The sequence below is a fragment of the Lycorma delicatula genome, chromosome 8 (genome assembly GCF_047948215.1).
Source record: "Lycorma delicatula isolate Av1 chromosome 8, ASM4794821v1, whole genome shotgun sequence".
NCBI lineage: Eukaryota > Metazoa > Arthropoda > Insecta > Hemiptera > Fulgoridae > Lycorma > Lycorma delicatula.
In genome coordinates, this window is record NC_134462.1 from 141,388,622 (window position 1) to 141,413,199 (window position 24,578).

A 24,578-nucleotide genomic window follows, 5' to 3' on the forward strand; every position below is an offset into this window, starting at 1 on the left:
AATAATTTTAATGCTACAATGATGAGAACTTTATATAGTTTTGCTGTGGTAGACCGACATTAAGCAATAATATGATAGAACATTTAGAAATTAAAAATAACAAGAAAAAAAATTTCAAATCAATTTTGTCAATTTTTCTTTAAAAACTTACCCTTTTAAATTATATGGAGGAAACTTACTAAAAAACTATGAAATCAGTATATTTAGACTTGAGTAGAACATATGGATTAAACAAAAAGCCTGTTTCTTTTTGAAGTTGTATTAAAAATATGATTCCACAAGAACAGTAGAGGAAAGTATAATGAATCATTACTTATTAACAACCCAAAATTAAATACCGTTAAAATTAAGATTATATTTTATAGCAATGCAAGACATAAATGTTCATTTATGTAATAATCATCGGCTTACATTCCTCCAGCAACAATTCTTTATTGTTTTCAGAAGAAAATAATTTTAATACGTAAAAAAAGATATGATAATTCTGCTATGGTATTAATAACTTGAATTATATCAAATTAATTAAAACTAATTATCGATACATTCAAATAATTATAAAATAAAGAACATAATTAAACACTTACGCGGCTGGTATATAGTATTGCAATAACAATTTTTAAGTGTTAAATTAGCTTCACATTCTAGTTCACAATTCTTATAGGTGTAAATATCAAAAAATAATAACTTTCTTTCATGACCATAATAACAGCCCCGATCCTCTGGATCCCAGCTACGTAAAGCAGAATCTGTCTCGATTAAATTGGGTGTTATATGAAGAACTGTTCTCTTATCTACTTCTAAGTAAAGTACAGCATGTTGGAATGATGGCAATTCACTTGGATTATGAACAATAGCCTAAATAAAATATAAAACTATATTAAAATATTATAATTTTTTGTTTTTATTTATTTATTTTAATAAATAATCTAATTATCAAAACAATAAATAAATACAAATTTAACGAGAACGTACCAGTAAACAGGCTTTTTAAACAGTTTCCCTGTTAGAATGTTAGTAATTTATAAGAAAAATTAAAATTTGAAGGCAATTGTTCTGTTATATTATTTTTTAATCTCTTTTCTAGACAAATCTCAACCCTCACTTTAATTTTAGACAGAAAGTTACAGAAACTGGAATCCATAGCTGTACATTTATCATAGATGAGTTCTAGCTAAAGAAACCAAAATCAAAATGAAAATTTTCTATAAGAGTAAAGCTAACAAGAGTAAAACAAACATAATAAACTGCAATGAAAAGCAATATAGTAAGAAGTAAAATATTAATCAAAACAAAATACACCAAATATTTCACAATTAAAAAAAATTTTCCAAATTTTTTAGGATGGCATCGTTTGGCAACAATGGACATAAACCTAATGAGGTTGTTAATGGATTGAGATTGTTATGTTTAATAACATGTCTAGAGATAGGGGAATTTGTATTTAACACACTGAATGTCAGAGAAAAGAGTTGTGATTATATATAGTTTCGATTGCACAAGATGTGATTCTTGCAGCTTCTGACTTTTAAAAGGAACGGTAGGTTTCAGGGGTACATCAAGGGCTTCAAGGCTGGCATGGGCGAGCGGGGAAAAGTATCTACTGGTTCCGCCACTATTAATTAAGAAGAAATTGGTTTCAGAAGTGGTCTGGCCTCCCCCCCCGTGTTGTCGCCAAAGGTGTTACTGATTAATAACTGGTGTTACCCCTGAGGCATTTAAAGGAGAGACTATTAAAAAGTTAGAGGCTAAGAAGCAGGCACTATGAATCGTTAGTGTAAAAGAAAACTCAAAAGGTGTAAAAATCGTTGTGAATGACCGTGAAACCAAGAATAATACTCGACGAAATGAAGAGGTGAATCAATATATCATTAAATCAATTGTTGTTAAGCCTCTGCAGCCCCGTATGATTGTATATGATGTGCCACAAGAACTAGTGATAAGGCTTCTTGGATGCCATTCATGTCCAGAACACGAAATATAAGTCTGCTGAATTTAATAATCTTGTTAAGGTCATATTTCTTGATGGTTGAAGGGAAAGTGACAAGGTCCATTACATTATAGAGTGTAAGATGAGGAGGGAAGGGTTGCTCATATGCCCAAACTGTTCTTGTATTGGCAAATTGGCCAGACACAACTGTCGATCAGATGAATGTCCTGCATACATCATCTGAGGCACATTTTATGCTGCCGGTACAACATATGATAGTTAATACTTTTATTTATATTTTTGTGTTTATTGTTTTGGTTTCTATTGTGTCTTGTTTTTAATTACCTTTATGTTTCGTCAGCCTTAGTATTTCATGCTTGTTTTTGTTTTTTTTTGGGGGGGGTGTAATTTAATATTGTGGTGGTTATATCTGGTTTATGTGTTTGTTTTTGGGTTATTTTGGTGTTCTGTTTATGGTTTATGTTCTTGTTTTGGTGTTTAATGTTTCGCAGTTTGTTTTTCATATTTTTAATGTTTTTATTTAGGTCTATTTTGTTGTTTCTGTTTTTATTTTGTTTTTTTGTTTATGTCTAGGTTATGAATAGGTTTACATGTTTATTTATGTTTTTGTTTTGGTAGTAAAGATTAATTGTTCTATAACAGTTGAGTTTTATTTTTGATTTACAAGGTTTTGTTTGTTTTAGATGTTATTTTATATTTCGGATTATTCTAGCTTTATTTATAGTTTGTGACTTTGTTTTTTGTTAACTTTTTGTTTTGGCGTTTTAGTTTAGGTTATTTACATGTTTAGTGTTTTGTGTTTTCCTTGTTCATAGTTTATCTTCTTGTTTTTTGTCTGGTATTGCATGTCTAGCTCACTTTTTAATGTTTATGGGTGGTTAGGGTGGAACAGCTCAATAGATACAGTATTGTTTGAAACAATTGTAAGTACGTTCATTTAGATTAGTGTTAGTACACTGATGTGTATGTCATTCGTGGCATCCTGATAGAGGCAATCAAGACTGGGAGATGTCTGTTGCTGAAGTACTAAAGATGACCTCTGGTAAAGCCCCTAAGGGCTAGGTATTGAGGGGGTGTAGTATGGCGACCTAACTGCCATTGAAGGTGACTTCCCTTTGGGTCAGAGTGACTCATGAAGAAACTTTCAGGACTAATTCTACAGGTGAAAATAATGAAAAAAGGTCATATAACATAGGTCTGGAAATGCTTTGTTTTCCAGTTACTGCTAGCAAAAGATTTTGTCTGGATTTCAGCTCTTCTAAAAAAATAACCCTTACTGTAATTTTTGGGACCCAAATTAAACAGTAAAGTTGGTTGTTTTCTTATGTAATTTGAGCTGGGAAATAGGAAAAAACAGGTCCAAGAACTCTAACTCCAGTAGTTTTTTAAGATATTTGACATAAAACACCAAATTTTGTGTTGAAAAATAAGTTTTTTTAGGTTTGTAGTACAATAGCAGAAGTTAAATGACTATCAATGCAAAAGATTTAGTAACAAAACTTGCAGAGAATTTAATTCTGAATATAAATACAGCCAATAAAAATTAAATAAAAATTGTTTAAAATCAGTTTTATATTGAAACAAAACAGACGAAAAAGACAGAAAATTGTATTATTCTTTCTGAATCTAATAGAGATTATTCTTAACACACTAAAACAAAAATAAATAAAATACATGAAAAGTTAATTGTAACAGAATAACAAACCTCAGTATTTCGAAATTTCCTCCTTCACAAAGTACACAGCACTCTGCCTGACGTAAAATATTTCCGGTGACTTTCTGGATGATCTCAGGTTCATTTCCTACAAATTCAATACCATTTCGTACTTTAATGAGTAACTCTTCTTTAGTATTAACTTTTTGTTGGTATACTATCATTTTCATATGGCCCCAAATAAAGCAATCTAGTGGTGTTATGTCAGGTAATAATCATGGTGGCCAACTGATTGGTGAATGTCCAATCCGGTTTAATAAATTAGCATTCTTGTGATTTCTAGACAGTAAAGGAAAATGGAATAATCGTACTCTAAAATCACTTGCAATTTAGTTTGTAAAGGTACATCCTCCAAAAAAGACAGCAATTTTTTTCAAGAAATGAACATTGCATCTCCTTTAAGGTTTTCATTAAAAGCAAATGGTCCCAGAATTTTGCCATAAATAATGTCAAACCAAACATTAATGTAAAGCTATGTTGTAAACTTTTTTCCACAATACTATGGTGGATTGTCTTTGCTCCATAAATGACTATTTTTAGAATTGAAGACCGTTTCTCATAAAAGTGGCTTCATCAGTAAATAAAATTGAATTTACCTCATCAGCGTTGCCTAGACGCCAATGACAAAATTTTAATCGCTGGCGGTAATCTGTCAGGTTTTTCGTTCGAAAATGCTGATACAACGAAAAATGTTTATTAGGTAAAGAAAGAATAATATGATTTTCTGTCTATTTTTCGTCTGGTTTGTTTCAATAAAAAACCAATTTCTAAAAGTTTTTATTGGCTGTATTTACATTAATTTTCTCAGAATAAAATTCTCTATAAGTTTTGTTACCAAATCTTTCGCACTTATTAGTCATTTAACAAAGCTATTGTACTCACTAAGAACCTAAAAAAAAAACTTGTTTTTCAACACTGAATTTTGTGATTTATATCATAAAAAATATGGGAGTTAATGTTCTGGGACCCGTTAACCTACTTCCCAGCTCAGATTACATAAGAAAACACCAACTTTACTCCTTAATTTCATCCCAAAAATTACAGTATGCATGCTTTTTATTAGAAGAGCTGAAACCGGATGAAATCTTTCCCTAGCAGTAACTCAAAAACAAAGCATTTTCAGACCTATGTTTATATGAACGTTTTTCATTATTTTTACCAGTAGAACATGTTCTGAAAATTTCTCCATTTCTTCATGGGCCAATCTGTACAGTTACATGGAAAAATAATGTAATAAGTAAGTTTTTATGTAATTATTAAATAAATATAATGTTCAAATATTTTAACAAATTTTTTAATGGACAATTCCCTAATAACAGAATGTAACTGTATTAAAAAAAAAAATAATTAATTAAGTGAAGGAATTAATATGAATACTTGAATGTCCAATAAGATGTAAAAATTAAAATAACTGTTGTTATGAAATGATAAATAATCTATCCTCACAACAAATAACCTCTAAGGCTTACTCCAAGGCCTCATACTTACTTACTCCAAGACCTCTCTCTCTTTTTCCTGTTTAGCCTCCGGTAACTACTGTTTAGATAATACTTCAGAGGATGTATGAGGATGATATGTATGAGTGTAAATGAAGTGTAGTCTTGTACATTCTCAGTTCGACTATTCCTGAGATGTGTGGTTAATTGAAACCCAACCACCAAAGAAAACCGGTATCCATGATCTAGTATTCAAATCTGTGTAAAAATAACTGCCTTTACTAGGACTTAAACACTGGAACTCTCGGCTTCCAAATCAGCTGATCTGGGAAGACGCGTTCACCACTAGATCAACCTGGTGGGTTTACTCCAAGACCTCAAGAATTCATAAATGCACTTGACTGAATCACTTCCTTAGTTCAAACCAAATATTATCTTGCCAATGTCCAAAGGTCTCATTACATTAAATCTCCAACTAAAACCAAGCAGTTACTATTTTGTTCCTACTCGCATGATATAATCTCACACAGCACAATCTAAGACTTTTAATCACTTTTAACTGTATCTGGACTCTATGCAGCTCAGAGCTGTGGTACTTAATGGCACTTCCTTCATTGCCCAGTACATTTGTCTACTACAGAACCAAACATTTTTTCTAGGATTTTTATTCTCAAAAATTCTAAACTTCTTTGCATTTACTAAGCTCAATGACCATGTATCACAACCACTCAAGACAACCAGTAAAATTATTGTTTTTTCCTAATTTCAACCCATTTTGATAGTAATCAAGAACTAAGTAGTTTAATTGAGTTATAAAAAGGCATTTACTAGAAGTAATCTTTTCTGAACTCCCTCATAATTTTCATTATGGTTCGTTAGAAACACACCTGGATTTTTAATTTTACCAAATCTTTTGAAACACCTCCCATTTACGTGAAGACTGAGACTATCATTTGAGCTCCTACACAAAACCTATATACAGGCATAATTTCTGATCGGTTCAAAGTTCATTATCATTTTATAAAAATATTTCAACATTGAATTTAAATAAAATAAACTGGAAAATAAAAAAAAAATGTTATTTTATATTTATAACTCAGAGTACAAATAAAAAACTGCTTACCACAAAACCATTGGACTTTGGTGTACAAAACTCCTGTATTTCATCCGTACCAAAATCTAACAAAAATGAAGCAGTATTTGCAAAATTGGCACCTGGAACTCTAAAAGGTAATACTTGAAAAGGATTCCCAATCTTTTTCACATATCCTGTATCTGGAGACCAATCTGCAGTACTCATTATATGTTTGTAAGGGTAATTACGCTTAAACTCTACAGGCATTGATGAAATAAAACTAAACAAAAAGAGAAAAAATAACAATATAGTACACTATATACAGTATATTAACACTTACCCGTGCTAAAAGTACAGTAGAACAGGTTAGTAGTTGTACATATATTTACCAGTGTCTTAGCAGTATGCACTTTCTCATTTAACATACTGGACAGAGCCATATTATATAGTTCATTGTTTTCAAATATTTAAAATTATTTTTTGTTGAATTCTGTCATGCCAGATAATATAAATGTTTACAGTTATGCAACTGCTATTCTCATGTGGTAAATTCTAAATTATGTTCAGTAATACAATAATTAATGATCATTACACAATGCAATAACATCTAGTGTTACTTCTGAACTGAACGAAAATGATTTACATGATTTTAATGATCCAAAAAGTAGTCTATTTTCAAAAAATTTGCAGTTCAGATAGTAATTTGGTATAGAAGTGATTCTTTCATAAAAAGTTCACATTTTTCCAAAAAAGTATTACTTTTTTATTTTTTGACAGTTTTTAATAGTAAGTAATAGTTCCAAGTTTATAATTTAGCAAATTAATACTTCGCATGCAGTTACACATCAACATTGGACTAACTAGCAATTCAAGCGTGAGTATTGATGTATTCAGTTGCCAGATATTAAAATTTATGTTTAATGTCAAAATTATTTCAAGATTACCTTTAACAGCTTAGAAATAAAAGAAAAAAATTATGAACCTTAAAATTGAAACAAAATGGATGGCATTGTGAACCAAGCATAGAACAGAAATATAAGTACATTAATATCCTACACTAAGTGTTAAGTAGGAGAAAATTAAATTAAATTAAATTAAATTTTACGGCACAATTATATTATTATAAATCTAAACTTTTAATTTAATAGGTCTTAGTATAGGATCAAAATTCTGATACATTTAAAATTTAAAAATACAACAGTAAATTATAATGGGCAGAAAATACTATGCACTAATGCAGAACTAAATAAATTTGATATGTGTTAATTTACTTTACTATTTTATTATTAACTAACTAAATTACTAACTGACGTAAGAATCACAGCAAAAGTAAATATCTCAGAGAAGCTGAATAGTAACTAAAGGGAATTATTACAGTAACTCTCAAAAAAACCTTCAAAACTCCAAAAAAAATTGGCAGTTTGATATTGCACATGTTTCAAAAGATCTGCAATAAATAGTAGCAACATCACATTCTTAAAAAAGTATAATGTGATTAAAAAACTGATATATTCTTTAAATCTGAAGTATAAAAATCACAAACAATGAAAGCCAATTTGAATTTTAAAAAATAAACACACTTAACTTACTCATCAATGACAGCTTTAGAATAAAACCCAAATGGTGGCATTAAATTAAAAGAATGACATACTCCCATAATCACTGAAGAGAACTGAATAAGTTCACATGGATTATCTTCTTCAACATTACACCAGGTGAGCCTCTTAAAAATTTTGTTACATGTTTTCAGCTGTATCTACAGAAAAAAATAGGAATAAAAATACTTTTATTAGATTATAATAGTCCTACTAAATAAACACTGTTTAATGATGAGATTTAAAAAAAAATTTTATAACATTCATTGCCTTTTTCCTTTCTACATGTTACATGTTATTTTCTACAATTTTAACCAGTAAAACTATTTAAATTTTGAAGTTTTTAGGTACTTTCTATTTCTTTGCTGTATATACTTACAGTTTTCACAGAACAATTATCTCTCATTATAATTTGTATTATTCAAACACATTATTTTATAAATTCGTGTTGAACAACATGAAGGCAACAGTGGATGTTAACATCCATATTATAGAATGTGTTAATTTAGGAAATATTACAATAAATGCATTTCAGGGTATAAAATATAATAAGAAGTTACCAGGAAGTGGTTTTTAAAAATAAAAAAAGTAAACATTTATGTGGATAAAAAAGTCTAATTATTTAAATTTACTTTAAACTTAATGATCTCACAGAAACTACAAAAACTGATTTCTTACAAGGTATTTATAAAGAAATTTACTCACCATTAAAAAATCAGTATTAACAGTCCTAAACTTCTCCTCAGTATCATATAAATTTAAAACTTTATCATTTGAATCTTGACATAATAAAGCAGCAATGTGTAGTGAATCAGATCTAAAACAAACAAAATTCATAATTCTATGGCTCAGAAGTATAGAACACCATGTCATATTTTTAATTTTTTAGAGGAGAGCAGATTTAAGTTTTAAAATTCACTATTTCTTAAACTCTAAATTCATGTGTTTTCTTCTATCATACTTTTTATTGAAAAAACCATTACTTTAATCTAAATTAATGTATCCTAATAAAATTTAATGTATTTTCCAACTGTTTAATCTGAAAAAAAGGGCACAGTTTTTTATATAAATGAGTTTTAATTTTTTAATTTTTTTCCAACACTATGTCCTCAATCGGTGAAAAAAAAGACATACCTTATAAAAGTTTACAGTTTTTTTAATAAAAAAAAAAACTATATGTAAAAATATTAACTTACATCCTAAAGAATGTATTGATTGATTAGCTATAAAAACATCATAATTTGATAACATAAAAATCAGTATTTTAAGACATCGAAAGACTGTACTATCTAATGTGTAACAGAAAAATTCTATGCACAAAATGAAATTTAAAATCACGAAATATCTTATTAACCATTAAAAAACAAAATTTGAGTCGAATTAAAATTGTAACTACAAAATATTACACAAAACAATACAACATTAAAGTTTTATGTTGACTAAATTTAATGTAAAATGTTATTATACAAAAAATTGTTTACCATACAATTTAAACATAATCATAATACTGAAATAAGCTTATTAAAAAATGTTTTATTTTAATCTAGTAGAAATAATTATTTTCACAATTCAGATATATTAATACTTTACAAAAATATCAAACATAAAAAAATTTTAAAATATTACATTTTTATTTAAAAAATAAGAGAATTAGGAATAGAATTATTTAAACTAAACATTTTATAAAGAAAAATAGTTTTATATGTCTTTATCAATCGGTTCTTCAAGGTAATCTTCCACATCATTTGGTTCACAATATTCTCATAAAAATAGTTCTACTCGAGTGGTAAAAACCGAAACAAAAATAATATCATTGTACTTCAGCCTTAAAATTGGTTTTGGATCGTCCCTAATATTATTAAGTGGATCTGGAAATACTATCATTTTTTCTTAAGTTTCTTCTTAAATTAATTTTCATAAAATCTGAACCTGCACTGTTTTTTGTTTGAAAAATAATATTCCAATAGTCTGTTGCTCTACTCAAAGATGAACAAATTTTGACTGTTAATTAACAAGTTTTCTGCAAACAAAGCATTACTTTAGCTTATCATACAGCGATTTGAACTTTTTGAACTCTTTCAATTTCATGTTGTATAAAATATATTTTTTTAACACTGGCAAACTAACTGCTGAGAATCCCTTGGTCCCAGTAACATTAAAGAATCCATTTTTGTGTTCTTTCAATCAATGCATACATGCTTCAGCTTCCAAATTCGTATGCCCTCTTAATATCTTGAATCTTGCAGGGAAAGCCTGGTAATGACCCCAACTGCCACACCATCCCTTCTGTTCCTACCCATTATGGGCTTTACCAGAGGTCATCTTTCAGACCTCTAAACCTAGTAACACATCACAGTCATCAGTTTGTCTGTCAGGATGCCACCGATGCAAATACCTCAGCAGATTTTTCCATTGGTGTATTTACACAACATACTATTACTTTCGTATGGCTTCTTCCAACCATGACTGCCTACTATAACTTGAAACCCTCAACAATCAAATTAACCGATTTGCAGAAATGCGATCCCCACATCCCCTCTAACACTGAAGGTTTCACAAAAATAACTCTTCCCACATCTAACTTCAGTTAGCCTATTTATAACTTGATTGAGTCTTTTAAACGCCAAAAGTACTTCTATTCTTATAGCAACAGAACAAGTGTTGATCGCAACAATGGCAATTTTGTCCGACAATTCAATTTACTCAAAAGTTCTCTTGATTTACTCAAAAATCAAAAAAACAAATTCACAAATTTAATAAGCTTCTAATGAAAACATATCAAATCTCTCTCTGCTCTTTTCCACTTTTGGGAGCAAAGTCCTCCCACGCCACAGCTCCATCAGAGAGTTCTCAACACAACCGTTCTTATCCTAAAAGCAAATATCTCAACTAATCGGGACTCGTTGCCAAACAACTATCTTGGCAATATAAGTGACTCAGGTGGGACCCTAGCCAACCGGGTTGCTATTCTATCTATACGTCCGTAACATCATCAGACCCCTTTATTCATCCTTCGCCGGGCTAAGAATCTCAGGAAGCCGGCAACTATGTTCCACTCCCTTTTGGTTTTCCAGTTAACTTGCAAATGATAACCATAATTATTGATCTTCACAAGCTCTCTAACTACTTTGGTTCGTTCAGCTTTGTACCAGGGCAGACATACAAGTGTTGGTGCGCATCTCAATAGCCCTACATTCCAGACATAAGCCTGAATTAATCAAACAAAATCTGGCCAACCTATCTTGAAAAGCACCATGACCATTAATAAAGTGTGTAATATGCCAATACGGGGAAATCCACCTAACAACCTGCATACTTCTCATGTCAGGAAAAATACCATGGGCATAACGGCCATTGGACAATTTAGTTCAACTGACCTACCGTAAATGGAAACTTGGGTCATTTATTTCTTTTATGCGCCCAGAGGTAAGTTGGTCTACCTTCTTGGCATCGTAATGTAATTGGCGCTCAGTTGCAAGGATAGCAATGGGCTTAATACAAAGATAACAATGACCGCCTTTCGAGAGACAGCCTAAAGGCACCAATCACAAATAATAATGGGAGAACTGGACTTTCAACAAGATATTCCTATAAAAATTGTTCCTCATTCGATAAGCCCAGACAGTTGCCACATACAGCATTAAAACTTCACATACATCCCGAAGACATACTCAGACTCAACAGAAAAAACAATGCTTCTTACCTTAAGAGTAGCATCTTCCATGTTCCTGTCTGGTTGAAAACTATACTGATTATCCATCAAAAACTTTCTAGAATTCAACCTGTAACTAATATGCAGATACAAAACCTTCTCAAAAACCTTTACGTTAACTGGCAAAACTGTTAAAGACCTATAAAAAGCTCATGGTGGGACCCTTATCTTTAAACAATTTAAGCAAACCTTTTTTCCAAAAAACAGGGAAATAGCCAGTCACAGAATCCTATTAAAAATTGTAATCAAACTACCAACACAAATTCCAACAGAACGGCAAGGAGTTCTACTGTGATTCCATTGAAATAAGAGCCTTATTCCTAACAGAATTACAATATCTGACATACCTCTGGCTCTGTAATTTCCACAGATAATACATCAAAACAAAAAGCAGCATCTTCCTCTCAGACTCGCAGATGACACAAGGTTTCATTAGCCACATCAACTAGCAATAAATCATTCACTAGAATATTTTAAATCTTCAGTTTTATTAGAAACAACAACCTGCTGGATTGAGAGACCTGACAAATGAATATTTTTCTTACACTTATGCCCTAGGACACTCTATACACAACACCCCAAGGAGCCACACCTATGGATATAATGTAAAATAAATAAAAAGCACAATACAAAAGTCATATTTTTATGAGGGTAAGTCAAGAATTATCTTCACTTTTGACATAACACACCTTTAAGGTTGTCATACTGCCTTCTGGTTACAGTTGATACGACTGCAGTCAGTGTGTGAAATTTGATCTTGATCGCATCATTTGCCTTTCAGGTATTACATATAAACATGTTCATGCTCCGCAATTTTCACAAGGAGAAACAACAATCAGTGATCCAATTTGGTTTTATTTCAATAATATCCAATCTCTCTGGTGTGAAAGGGGATGAAATTCATTGTAGAATTTTATTACAATATGGGAACAGCGCTTCATCACATAAAACTGTTTTTCTGTGGATCACAAAGTTTAAAAGTGGCCGGACGAGTGAGATGCACAAAAAGGGAGCAAAATGCCTGTCAACTTCCACTACAGATGACAAAATTAAGCAAACTCAAAAGATGGTTCTGGTGAATAGGCGAATTACCATAGTTGAGATAGCGTCTTCTTTGAACATCATCATAGTCATCAGCCCACCAAATCATCCATAACGAGTTTGGCTTTACGGAAGCCAAACTTTCTTTGTGATGTGTACAAAGAAAGCTTGCTGCAGAACACAAGCTCAAACATGTTGACATCTGCCACCACTAACTTGATTGCTTCAATAAAGAAGGCGACAAATTTTTGAATAGAATAGTCACTGCTGATGAAATATGAGTCTATCACTCTGAGCCAGAATTGAAATCTCAGAGTGTGGATTGGAAACACTCAGGATCTCTGATGAAAAAAAATTCAAGCCTGAGTCATCACTGGATTATGTTAACTGTTTCTTGGGATGCAAAAGGGCCTTTACTGGAAGACTTCATAGAAAAGGGGACTACAATCAACAGCACAAGTTACTGTGAAATGTTACAAAACAAGCTGATGTCAGCAATTAGCAACAAACACCAATGTCTATTGTCAAAGAAAGTGTTGTTACATGACAATGCATGCCCACACATGGCTTACCATACCGTTAATCATCACATTGAATTTTCAGGTACTAACATCCTTCCTTCAGTACAGACCTTTCTCCCTCTGATTTTCATCTGTTTGGGCCACTCAAGGATGCTTTGTGAGGTCGTCAATTTTCCACAAACTTAAAAGTGCAGGAAGCGGTGCAAAAGAAGCTTCCTGACTAACCAAAACCTTTTTCTTGGAAGAAATATGCAAGCTTATGGACTGCTGGACCAAGTGTATTGACAAGGAAGGTAACAAAAAAAGTGATCCACACGTTGAACTCCTGAAATAATCCAGAAGGGGTTAATAATTTTTATTATCCCCTAACTTTCTATTAATAAATTGCAGAACAAAAAGTGTAGATAACTTTTTTAAAACAATTACATCAGACCATAGTTATTTCTTCAGCGGGCCGGTTGGGAAAGTTGGGATCAGCCCACTTTAAATAGTTGAAGCTATTTCATTCCCTCCACCTCCTGCCATAGCTTCATCCCACAACATGCAATATGCGGTCCCACTTGAACTATCATATATTGTGCAATTAATTGACCACAATGTTTTTTTTTACATACATTTAAACTTTAGTTAATAGCAACATAGGGAGATATTTCTGCAAATCAAGAATCAGGACTTTGTAAGTCTGACTGCAGCCCGTGAATCAATATATTTCAGTGTTTGTCTGTTCTGCATCTGAAAGATGCATCATAAATCTCTTGAAAAACATAATTTAAACCCTTACTTTGACCTCATTAATTTTAAAAGTATATAGAATTGAATTCTCTTTTGGCTTTGTACCATCCTTCACCCTGCTTCATTCCTTGGGTTTTATTTCAATAAAAAACAATACAAATTGACTTTTAAGATCTTGACTTTTGTTAGTGAAATTTTTTTTCACAGCATTTCATTCTACACAAGCATGGTGATTTCATTTCTTTTACCAGAACATCTTTACCCATTTTACTTGAAAGCTTTTACCCACTAAATGGTTTGTTTTTTATACATAACAAACCCATTTTCAGAGTTCCTATGGTGTTTTTTGCCTTTCTTTTGATTAAAGTTATCTTTAATACCTTTTGTTGAGGTTTAATTATATCATCTACTGATTCTTAACTACCATCAAAAAGTGTTTTTTTTTTTTTTTAATATAAAAAGTCAATAGTTATAAATATTAAAAAAAATTGTTTAAACATTCTACTATTAAGTAAAATTAAAAAAAAATTACAACTGAAAATAGTGTAATATTGCACGAAGACCTAGAACATTTGACATGTGAATATGCATTAAATAACAGTATAGTAGCTTAATATTAACTTGGAAAAACTATTATGACTATATTACTTTATCACAATGTGTGTTTAAACAAGTCTGTTAAAAAATAAAATAATGAGATAATGAAGTTCATTTTTTAGAGCAATAATACTTCAAATCCAAGCCATGATAATGTTATTCAGAATCACAAAACACCATTTGAACTTGATGTGCAAAAATATTATTCTATTCAAAGTAAACAAATATATAATATAGACTTAAATATCTATAACAAAAAAGAAAATTACATGGAGTTGATTTAAAAGCAGTTAATATTGTTCATATTCTGAACTGGAGAGAGTGCTATAAACTACTGAAAAGAGTGGAAAAAGAAGTACTATAAGGTACTTTCATAAATTCTTTTTTGACAAAATTTGACATGGTGTCACTTATCTCTAGACAACAGAATTATTATAATTTTATAAGTATAAAAAAATATTGTAATAATTGGGTTTTGAATAAACTTATATGTATAAATTTAAACAGTATGCACTGACTATGATTCAAGTACATTTCCTAGTACAATCATTTCACAAAAAAATGTAGGGTGAAAAAAAAATAGCATGGGGAATACACTTAGTTTGAATAAATTTGTTGAAGTTGGGCTTTATCTATTGACATCTTACCCTTATTTCACATATTTCAATTTTCATGAAGCTGGACCTAAGTCAATCCGGGTATTACAGATCATCAAATTATTAAGATACACAGTTTTTAACCAAGTTACTAAAAGCTATATAAAACTTAATGCTAAAAGTTAAACCAAACAATATATTAATTACTCATATTTTGTTAAATTTCCCATCTGATATTTCATAAACAAATCTGAAATGTTGAAAATTGATAAAGGTATTTGATTGTCACTACAGAATGTAATTGCAGGGAATGGAACATCCAAAACAGGTACCATTTTTCCATTTAGTGACATTAAAATAGGATTATTTATGTATGCAAGAATCTGAGATTTTATTGCAAATACCATTCCAACACAAACCAAAACTACAGCAATTATCCAATATAATCTGTAAACAAAATAAAAGAAGCAATTTAAATAATCAAAATATGCATTAGTACGAGTATAACATACATTTATTTCATTTTTTATTTAAAGGTAACTTATTTTTCCAAATTTATTTCTGAATGACAATTAAATAATGTAAAAGCCACAGAACAATTAGTAAGGTACTGTTGGAGATCATAAGGAGATGTAATTCTTGAACTACAATATTTTACACAAATGCACATTTCTATTATGATTCTTATTATTTTTTAAAGGACTACTTTCTTAGCAACCATAAAATAAGTAAATTTCTCACACAAATGAATTTATGTATAACAGTACAGTTTTCCAATATTTATTGCCCACACTGTGCCACTGACATCCTCCTATTTTCTCCAAGGATATGTGGAATATTCACACAACATCGTACAACAGCTACGACAGTTTTTTTCTATTCTTTTGTATGAAACACTGTTATTTCATATAACAAGAATGTTAAATGATAAACTAAGATAAGATGAATATTAAACAATAAACTACCATGTTTGGGCAATTTATAGATCTCCACCTTTAAATAGGTTTCAAAAGAGGGTTGTTAAACCCATACCTAGGTCCCTGTGTTATTAACTCATTTACAGGTTGCTAGATATGTCTAGTTTCCTAAGTTTTAAAATATTTAATTTTCTTATTGCTTAAATGAGTATGTACAATATGATCTAAAAAAATGTTAGTAATTTAATATTTTCGGCTTCAATTTGTCCACCACAATCTTATTATTGAAAATGTGTGCAGAATTCCCACCATACCCAGCCAACAATTGCAACTGTCACCATTATATTTTATAATTTGTTCTACACAATTTTTGTGCAAAATTACCTTCTTGTACAATCTGCAAGATTATTAAAACAGTATATAGATATTAAGTTAATAAATTTGAATGATTCTGTATAACTCACAAGGTTAGCAAATATGAACAAGAACCTCCGTTTTATAACCTAACAAGAATGTATTATTTTTTATCATACTTCATAGCATTGTCCATTTGATAAACTATGGATATTCTGTGGACTACAAAGCCTAAGAACACACTACAGATCCTAATTAGACCACAGATGATAATTTTAGGATGTCCTAGGGACTAAGTGTATCAGATCTCAAAAATAACCGTGGGAAGTTATATGTCATTTCTATATCCTAAGGATCATCCCTTAATATCAGGGCCTAGTCAGGATACATTCCAGGATATTCTGCATATCATACTATGACATTCATAGGCTAACTTCTTGAGCTGTATGGATGTGAGAAGATTTTAAAATTTCCACTTCAATTTTGTTAGTGTTTTAATGCAGCAGAAACTTAAAAACAGCTGGTTTAATGTTATAATCTTTCATCTTCTAGTAACTTATTTTTAAAATTTCCTAGATTACAAAATTTATTCACTATTTTTAATCAAACCAGATTATATCTTCCTTAATAATCATAATTTACATAACAGTCAGTATTTGATTCATATATTTATTATTACCGATATTCTGAATGTTTTAAAAACTCTCCTAAATTTCAAATTGAAATTTAATAAAAAATAAAAATTTAACTCTGTAATAATAAAAATATAATTCAAGATTTTTATTTAAAATGATCATTGATAAATGACCAACAATAGTCATTTAAAATGAAATTTTTAACTACTAATTCTTAACATTTATGGCTGCGGTTACAATACCCAGGGTGAACAGTGGGGTAGCAAGTGGTAAATAGCAAACAACACCAATTGGCTGGCCACTAGCAGCCAACCAACATAGCCATAAGTTATTTTCTATAAAACACATTTCTGTATTTCTGATTCAATCCCACTCAGCCTTAGTCCTTTTTATATACTACAAAATTGGATGCAGTTTTGCAGAAAGGAACTAACCCACAAAATTTAAAAATGTGTTTTATATTAGAATAATGATGGCTCAGGACTCTTTTACTTAATGCAAAATAGAACTAATCCTCATCTTTGTTTATATTTATAATAATTACATTTGAATTAATCCAAATTTTACTTTTCAATGAAATATGGTTTGCAAAAAAGAACTAACCAACAAAACTGTGGATTAGTTTTGTTTTACTTTCATATGATAATTCATGTGTTTTAGATAGATTTCATAAGAAAGCTACCTATTGTTATAGGTACCATGATTTCCAGGAAATTTTGACATATCTTTGTGCATATCACTTTTTTCGACATATCACTTTCAAATTGATACATAAAATATAACGACCCAAAATCTCGGTCAAATTCGTTAATGGGCAAAATCGAACCTTGGTGGTGGAAAAAGGGGTCTTTAAAAAAAAAAACTAAAAATGCCACTACAACTTTCTTATTATGTAAAATATCAAACCGTTTAAAGTTCCTACTATTCTTTGGATAAGGGCCTAAAATTTATCTAAGTACAGTTTTTTGATATGACCAATATATGGCACAGGAGGTGGAAAAAATGTGATTTAGGAGACAAAAAAAAATCATACCACCCTTAATAGGCACAGTATAAATCGGTTTAAAATGGTCGTTAGTCCTCTAAAAATTACCTAAAACTTTTGTCTGAACAATTTTTGATATGACTAATCCTTACAGCAAGAGATGACCAAAATAAATGTTGCTGGAATTGTAAGATGAGGCTTGTCATACGCTAAACATGTGAAACTTTTTTTCACATACAACTATTGTCGTATCGAGTAAATTTGAAGTTTTTCTTAACTTTAAGGTGGAATTTTTTTTTATCCGCTACTTAGCACCAGTGAAATCTACCTATTTTAGATATTGTTGAAAGAAATGTTTCCCAGTATATTGGTGGACAGAAAACATCGCTCGGAAATGTAGTGCCTTGGGGCTAGGAGGCTCACGCAGAAAACGCATTTATACTTACAAGGACAGTTATACATGGCCTGATATAGGAGGTACAGAAGCGAGCTCAATAAGCTTATTAGAGACTTTAACATCTTGGAAGTAATTCATCTCGAAAATTGATACGGAGACCCACGGGGAAATCCATTTAAAATTGCTGTTAAAATAGCACTAAGAGCTAAAATCCCCTTATTACTGTACACCAGAAAGGTTCAGAACATAATTGAAGGACTGTTCCTCATGGGAATTGGGTCGTTGAGGAAGTTGAAGACGATGTGAATTTCCCTCCACTTTTCATCAGAGGAGATTACAGCCACAGTGAATGGATGCCTCTGGATAAGGCACCAGGACCAGACCTTTTGCCAAATTTGGCAGTTAAGGTGGCTGTTGGAGTGGATCCTGATGCTTTTTTGAGGGTATACAATAATTGTTTAGTTGAGGATGTTCCCCCAGAGGTGGAGACGGCAGCGCCAGGTCTTGGTTTCCAAGCTGGGGAGAGACCTGGTACTGTCATCCTCTTATAGACCACTGGCGATGATCGACAGCATGCCAAAGATACTCAAGCACATACTCCTGCAGAGGCTGACAAGAGTTATTGAGGACGCAGGGGGACTATCGGATAAACAATTCAGTTTTTACAGAGGAAGACCTGCTATGGACACAGTGTCTGAAGTTGTTGGTATGGCAAGGAGAATCACTGGGGGAAGGAAGATCTGCATGCTTGTAGCACTTGACGTTCACAACGCATTTAACTATGTGACCCATGACGTCATTAGGACTGCACATTAGAAAGCATGATAGTCACCCCATACCTGAGAAAGATAATTCTCTCCTATCTTAATGAGCCCAAATTGATCTGCGAAGTGAAGGACAGAGCGGACGAACAGTGCATAGATAGAGGAGTTCTTCAAGGGTCGATCCTTGGCCGGCACATTGGAATATAGCGTATGAGAATTTTCGGTTCAAGGAACATCTACAATATGTAGCTAAAAAGGCTGTTGATGACTTTTACACAATCCTTAGAATCATGACCTTGAAGAAGGTCCTGGACCTGCGGAAGGAAAGGATCCAGATTTTCCGGGTCACAAAAATAAGGTACCATGGAATCGTTTTAGAGATTGCTAATGAGTAGCAGGTGAAGCGGCTGTTGGAGGCCGATGTTCTTAGGAAGAACGGGTTGAAGGCTCAGCTACTGGCCGAGTGGAGGCCGCAAATAATGTTCTACGATTTACCAACGGCAACGAGGGTTGAGGAACCCGAATCCTCAGGGCTATACACAGCCAAAATCCTGTGCTGGATATGACTGTCGAGGACTTCCTCAACGGAACCAGGGTGGTCCGGCAGTTGGGGCAGAAAGAGGCCCCGAAAAGACACTGGATAATTGAGACCTTGCCGAAGATCCGGCAGGTCTTGGTGGTCGGTGGTCGGCTGTCCTTGGGTGGACCTCTTGTAGGGTTGCCGACCATACATAAGTACTCCGGTGCTTCAAATGTCAAGGCTTTTGGCACACCTCTCTCCGCTACAGAGCACAGTTGGAGATGTGTGGTCATTGCGCCTTTGCTAGGCACAGAACAGTTAACTGCCCAAATAAGACCGCGCCTGCAAAGTGCGTTCCCTGTGTCTTGGTGAAAGGCTTTGATGCCGGACACTGGGTCGGGGGCAAACAACGCAGATCGCATGACATAGCCTGGGCGAAGATCGTCAACAATACAGCGTATGAATTGGGGAAACAATACAGCGCCTGAATTGGGGAAAGCTTTCGAGGACGGTCGTCACTATATCGAACGCTTGCGCTCGGAAAGTTAAATGTGCATCGTTCCCCGTTCATTGGCGGCCACCAATGAAGCCATCGCGATACTTAAGAAGTACGACCTCGAGGTCCTCTTCGTACAGGAGCCGTACACGGTCGGGGATAGGGTGGTCGGCTTCAACGGGGTTAATGTTATTCATTCTCGTGGGGAACTGCCGCTCTCTGCGATCGTGGTCGGCTCGGTCTTGTTGGGTGTTTTCTGGATGCCTCAGTTTTCTGATGAGCAATTCGCCGTCGTGCAAGTCACGATAGGTATGCTCGATCTTCTACTGGTGTCGGGATACTTCCAGCTTGGATGGAGTATCGACGACTTGTTAGCGAAGTTGGGGCGGATTCTGGACGGTCTCCCGGGTATCAGAGTGCTGGTTGCTCTGCATGCTAAGGCCATGTCTTCCGCCTGGGGCTCACCACGCACTGACTCCAGAGACGCTGGTCTCGTACAGTTCGTTGAAGCCAGAAACCTCTACTTGCTTACCGAGGCAAACCAACCGTCGACTTTCTCTTCCGAACTGGGGGAAAGTTACATCAACGTCACCTTCGTGACGAGCGATCTGCTTAGGTGAACAAGTACTTGGACTGTCTGACCCGAGGCCATTGTGAGTGATAATAGGCTGTGATAATAGGCTTATAACCTATGACATCGCTTACGATGGTGGTCCAAGAGCTCCAGATTCGGGTTGCTATAACATAAGGGGGCTGGATCAGCACAGGCTGCGGCGCTAGTGAGCGGCAACAGGGGTTGGAATGGCGCATGGATCTCAGGGAGGAGGTGAAATTGATGGTTGAACAATTCGGCCATCAAAACTGACTGCGATAGGGTCCTACGGCGGCCTCGGCAAATGGACGGAGCCTTAGGTAGTGGCCAGTCCGCTGATGGGAGAATGCCTGGAGCCGTCGTGACCGCTGCTTCCAGGGAGTCGTCTGTTAAACACAGGCGGCGGAAACCCGGAAAAAAGTGGTGGTCCTCTGACCTTAGCGTGCTGCGCGAAAAAGCTAAGTCCGCTAGGAGAAGATAACAGCGTCGCTCCCTAACAGGGATTATCGTTGACGAAGTGCGCGCTGAGGGTCTGCGGATCTCCATGCGCGCCCGTAATGAGTACGTTCATGCCATCAAGGAAACCAAATTCAAGTCTTGGCAAGACTTCATGCTTGAGTTGCAACGCAATCCCTGGCAGCTCGCGAAGTCATGTTACAGGCCAAAGCCATTGCACGTGCATTCCAGTGTTCGATGCGGGTTTAATGGTCATGACCACACTATAACTTCTCTGGCGACTAACCAGGCGTTCCTGGATACTCCGTTTCCAGATGCTCCGGAGGATGAAGCAGACGTCGGCGTTAGGGCGCGTGAGACACCACTCCCTGGCGTACAGGCTGTGGAACCCGTAGATATAGACCGAATGGTTTTTAGAACGGCACTGAGAAAGGCACCGGTGATTGACCAACTTGACCCGGATATTTTCTATCATCTGCTGCCTGTCATAAGAAAGCCGCTTATGAGGCTGTTCTCGGGGTGCCTAAACTGGGGTTGCTTTTCGACCTGTTATAAAGTGGCTTTGGTGAGGGTGCTCTCAAAACCAGGAAAGGATTCGTGTGTGGACAGCAGTTATCGACCCACCAGCATCTTGCCGGTAATCGGCAAGTTGCTTAAAAGATTGGTTGTGGAACGGCTCTGGGAAAGCATCGATATGAACTCATTTCTAAATCGGCGCCACTATGGCTTCATGGAAGGGGTTGGGACCGAGGATTGCATCTTAAATGCTCTTGCCGAGGTGGAAAGCGCCGACTGTAAATATGTTTTCGCAATTTTTATTGACATACAGGCAGCATCTCCTTCCTTTCGTTCGAGTTCTGTCCTCTATGAGTTGGAACGCCGGTATGTTCCCGTAGTCCGTAGTCAGACAAGTAGTACGTGACTACTTGTCTGATCGTACAGCTCTCTTTAAGGATACGCACCTAATTGTGAAAAAGTCCGTCAACAGACGAAGCCTGCAGGATTCCGTTCTCGGTCCGTTGCTGTGGAACCTGGTATTCGACAGATTATTGGGACTGACACTCCTGGAAGTGGTCACAGCCCAGTCTTTCGCCGAAGACTGTTAGTTCGTGGTAACTCACGACCGCAGCTAGAAGACCGAGCGCAGGCGGCTTTGACAACCGCAGAGGGTTGGATCGACATTCAAAATTTAAGGATTTCTGTGCCCAAGACGAAATTTTCGCTTCTCAATGGTGCAGACAAATTATTGTACAGTTGCAACCCCCACATTAAGAATAAAGGTTGTGTAATCAGCCGAGTGAAAGTTCATAAGTACCTAGGTGTTTTGTTTGATGAGAAGTGGGTGTTTAGCAACCACAATAGGCAAGTAGCGGCGGACGCAGTCTCAGTGATGCACAGGCTCAGGAGGATTGCACGGGCTGTCGGGCCGTCATTTGTACATGATGTACCGAGGTGTCTTCGAAAGTATGACCTCTTACACGCGTCCGTTTGGGCGCACAGGTTGGAAAGTAATCGAGCATTTATTCAACACTTAAGGAGTGCACAGCACAGAGCCTTAATTGTATGCACTGGTGTTTTTAAAACAACCTCCTACGAGGCTACCACTCTATTGCGAACGGCTCTCCTAATCGATTTAGTGGTGAAAGTTCGGGCGGCCTTGTGGAAATTGCGAAGAGGCAGGGAGGCCGAGGTATTTGGGATGCGGTTTCGAGTTGGCTATGTACCGGAGCGGAACGATGATTTCAATGCACTGGTTCTAAATTTCGAACAGTTGCCCATCCCCCGCCTGCGGAGGAGGCATTACAGCCTCGCGATGGAAGCATGGCAGCAGGAATGGCAGGCCACGACTAAAGGAAGGTCCTTGTATAAATTTATACAGGATCTGACGGAATGGTATGCCTCTGCTTCGCTTTTAAGAGCAACAGGAGCCCAAGTGCTCTCCAACCATGTAAATTCACACCAATATTTGTTTAGGTTCCACCTGGAAGCTGATGCTGATGAGCTGTGCGTCTGCAGGGAAGTCCAATCGAACGAACACATGCTCGATTGCCCAGCTCTTGGGGGAGCCAGAACTCAGGCCACCCTGGAACTTAGAGATCAAGGGAAAAATTGGCCACTCATAAGCGGCGAGTTGATGTGGCGAGAACCGCATTGTCGGACCGTGTGGGATTTCCTTGATGCGGTTGCTTTATTTAACCGACATCAGTAGTTTACCTAAGGAAAATGGCTCCTACCGCGCTGCTGGCTACCGACCAGATTAAGGCTCCAAGAGCTTTAATGGTGGACAGGTACTTGCTGGCATTCAGCGGCCTAGGGGTGGCTGCGAATTTCTGTCCTTGACAAAATAAATTAAGTATTGATAGTCATATATGTTTTAGTAGTTGACGGGGTGCGCCTACACATTTTAGTGACACATGACAAGTGGGCTGTTGGAAACACAAGCGAGTGGTGTAGGGTACCATGCTTATTCTGCTCACGCTTTTAGGTTAGCTCTAGGAGGAAGTTAGAACACTGGTCGCTAAACTATTTCGTGGCACAGTAGCCATTTGTGGCACAGACATCGGTCTTATTCTTTAGGGCAACCGAATGGGATGGTGGCGGGAGAAATGCCAAGCAAACCAAATCCATAGTCATTCACCTCAATTGGGGGTTGAACTATCAGGCCATGCGTATCCTTTACAAAGGTATCAGTGATAAATCACTGCTATGTGATATATATCTAAGGCTATTATGATATATCCTGCGCCAGTCTGGGTTTCCTCCTCTTGTTAGCTGTTATAGGCAGTTATAGAAAGTCTCGTTAGAGGCAGTATGTGTTATAGCCGGTGCCAAACCAATAGATATCTTGGCTGTTGAACGTTAAGAGTGATATGTTTCCAAGGCAAATAACCTCTTGACGTCGGAATAAAAGCAGGAGATTGAAAACCGGAGCCTTGCGTTTTGGCAGGTCAGGTTGGACGAGTCCCCAACAGGTCACTACACGCATGATATATTTCCTATAGTATTTAATCTGAGTGCGGTTAGGTGGATTTCTCCCAATCGGTATATCACGCAGTTTCTTTCCGGGCATGATGCTTTTCAGGCAGATTTGGCTAGGTTTCGTTTGGTGGATTCTAGTCAATGCCCGCATTGTAGGACTGACGATACAGTGGACCATGTCCTCCATGTCTGTCCCCAATATGAGGTCGAGCGTTGACGAGCGGTTAGGGAACTTGAGAGAATATATTCCTTTCTGGATTTCCGCATTAATTGGATGATCCGCGAGGACTGGTCTATAGCGGCTGGTTTTCTTCGTGCTCTCGCGGTATGTAGGACTGCAGAAGATGAGAATGTTTTATCGCAGTATTTGGTCGTGGCAGGATCCCGGGTGGCTAGGGTTCCGGTATAGGCATGGATTGGTTGGTGGTAGGCGTATGGCATCGGGCCATAGTTATGTTGGTATCGTTTGTGGTTCGATTAAGGGGCTACTGCGGGTATGGTAGTCCTTGCAGCCGA

General features: G+C 35.3%; 1 protein-coding gene across 1 annotated transcript in view; it reads right to left on the bottom strand.

Moving 5' to 3' along the window:
• The window catches only part of LOC142329546 (pickpocket protein 28-like), a 49,572-nt gene that overhangs the window by 15,975 nt on the left and 9,019 nt on the right, over positions 1–24,578 (bottom strand). Inside the window, exons 3-7 of the mRNA XM_075374217.1 lie at positions 15,175–15,414; positions 8,474–8,585; positions 7,763–7,929; positions 6,222–6,453; positions 585–855 (exon numbers count right to left, since the gene is read on the bottom strand). Coding sequence (XP_075230332.1) covers positions 585–855; positions 6,222–6,453; positions 7,763–7,929; positions 8,474–8,585; positions 15,175–15,414 — 1,022 coding nt within the window. The remainder of the gene's footprint in view (positions 1–584; positions 856–6,221; positions 6,454–7,762; positions 7,930–8,473; positions 8,586–15,174; positions 15,415–24,578) is intronic.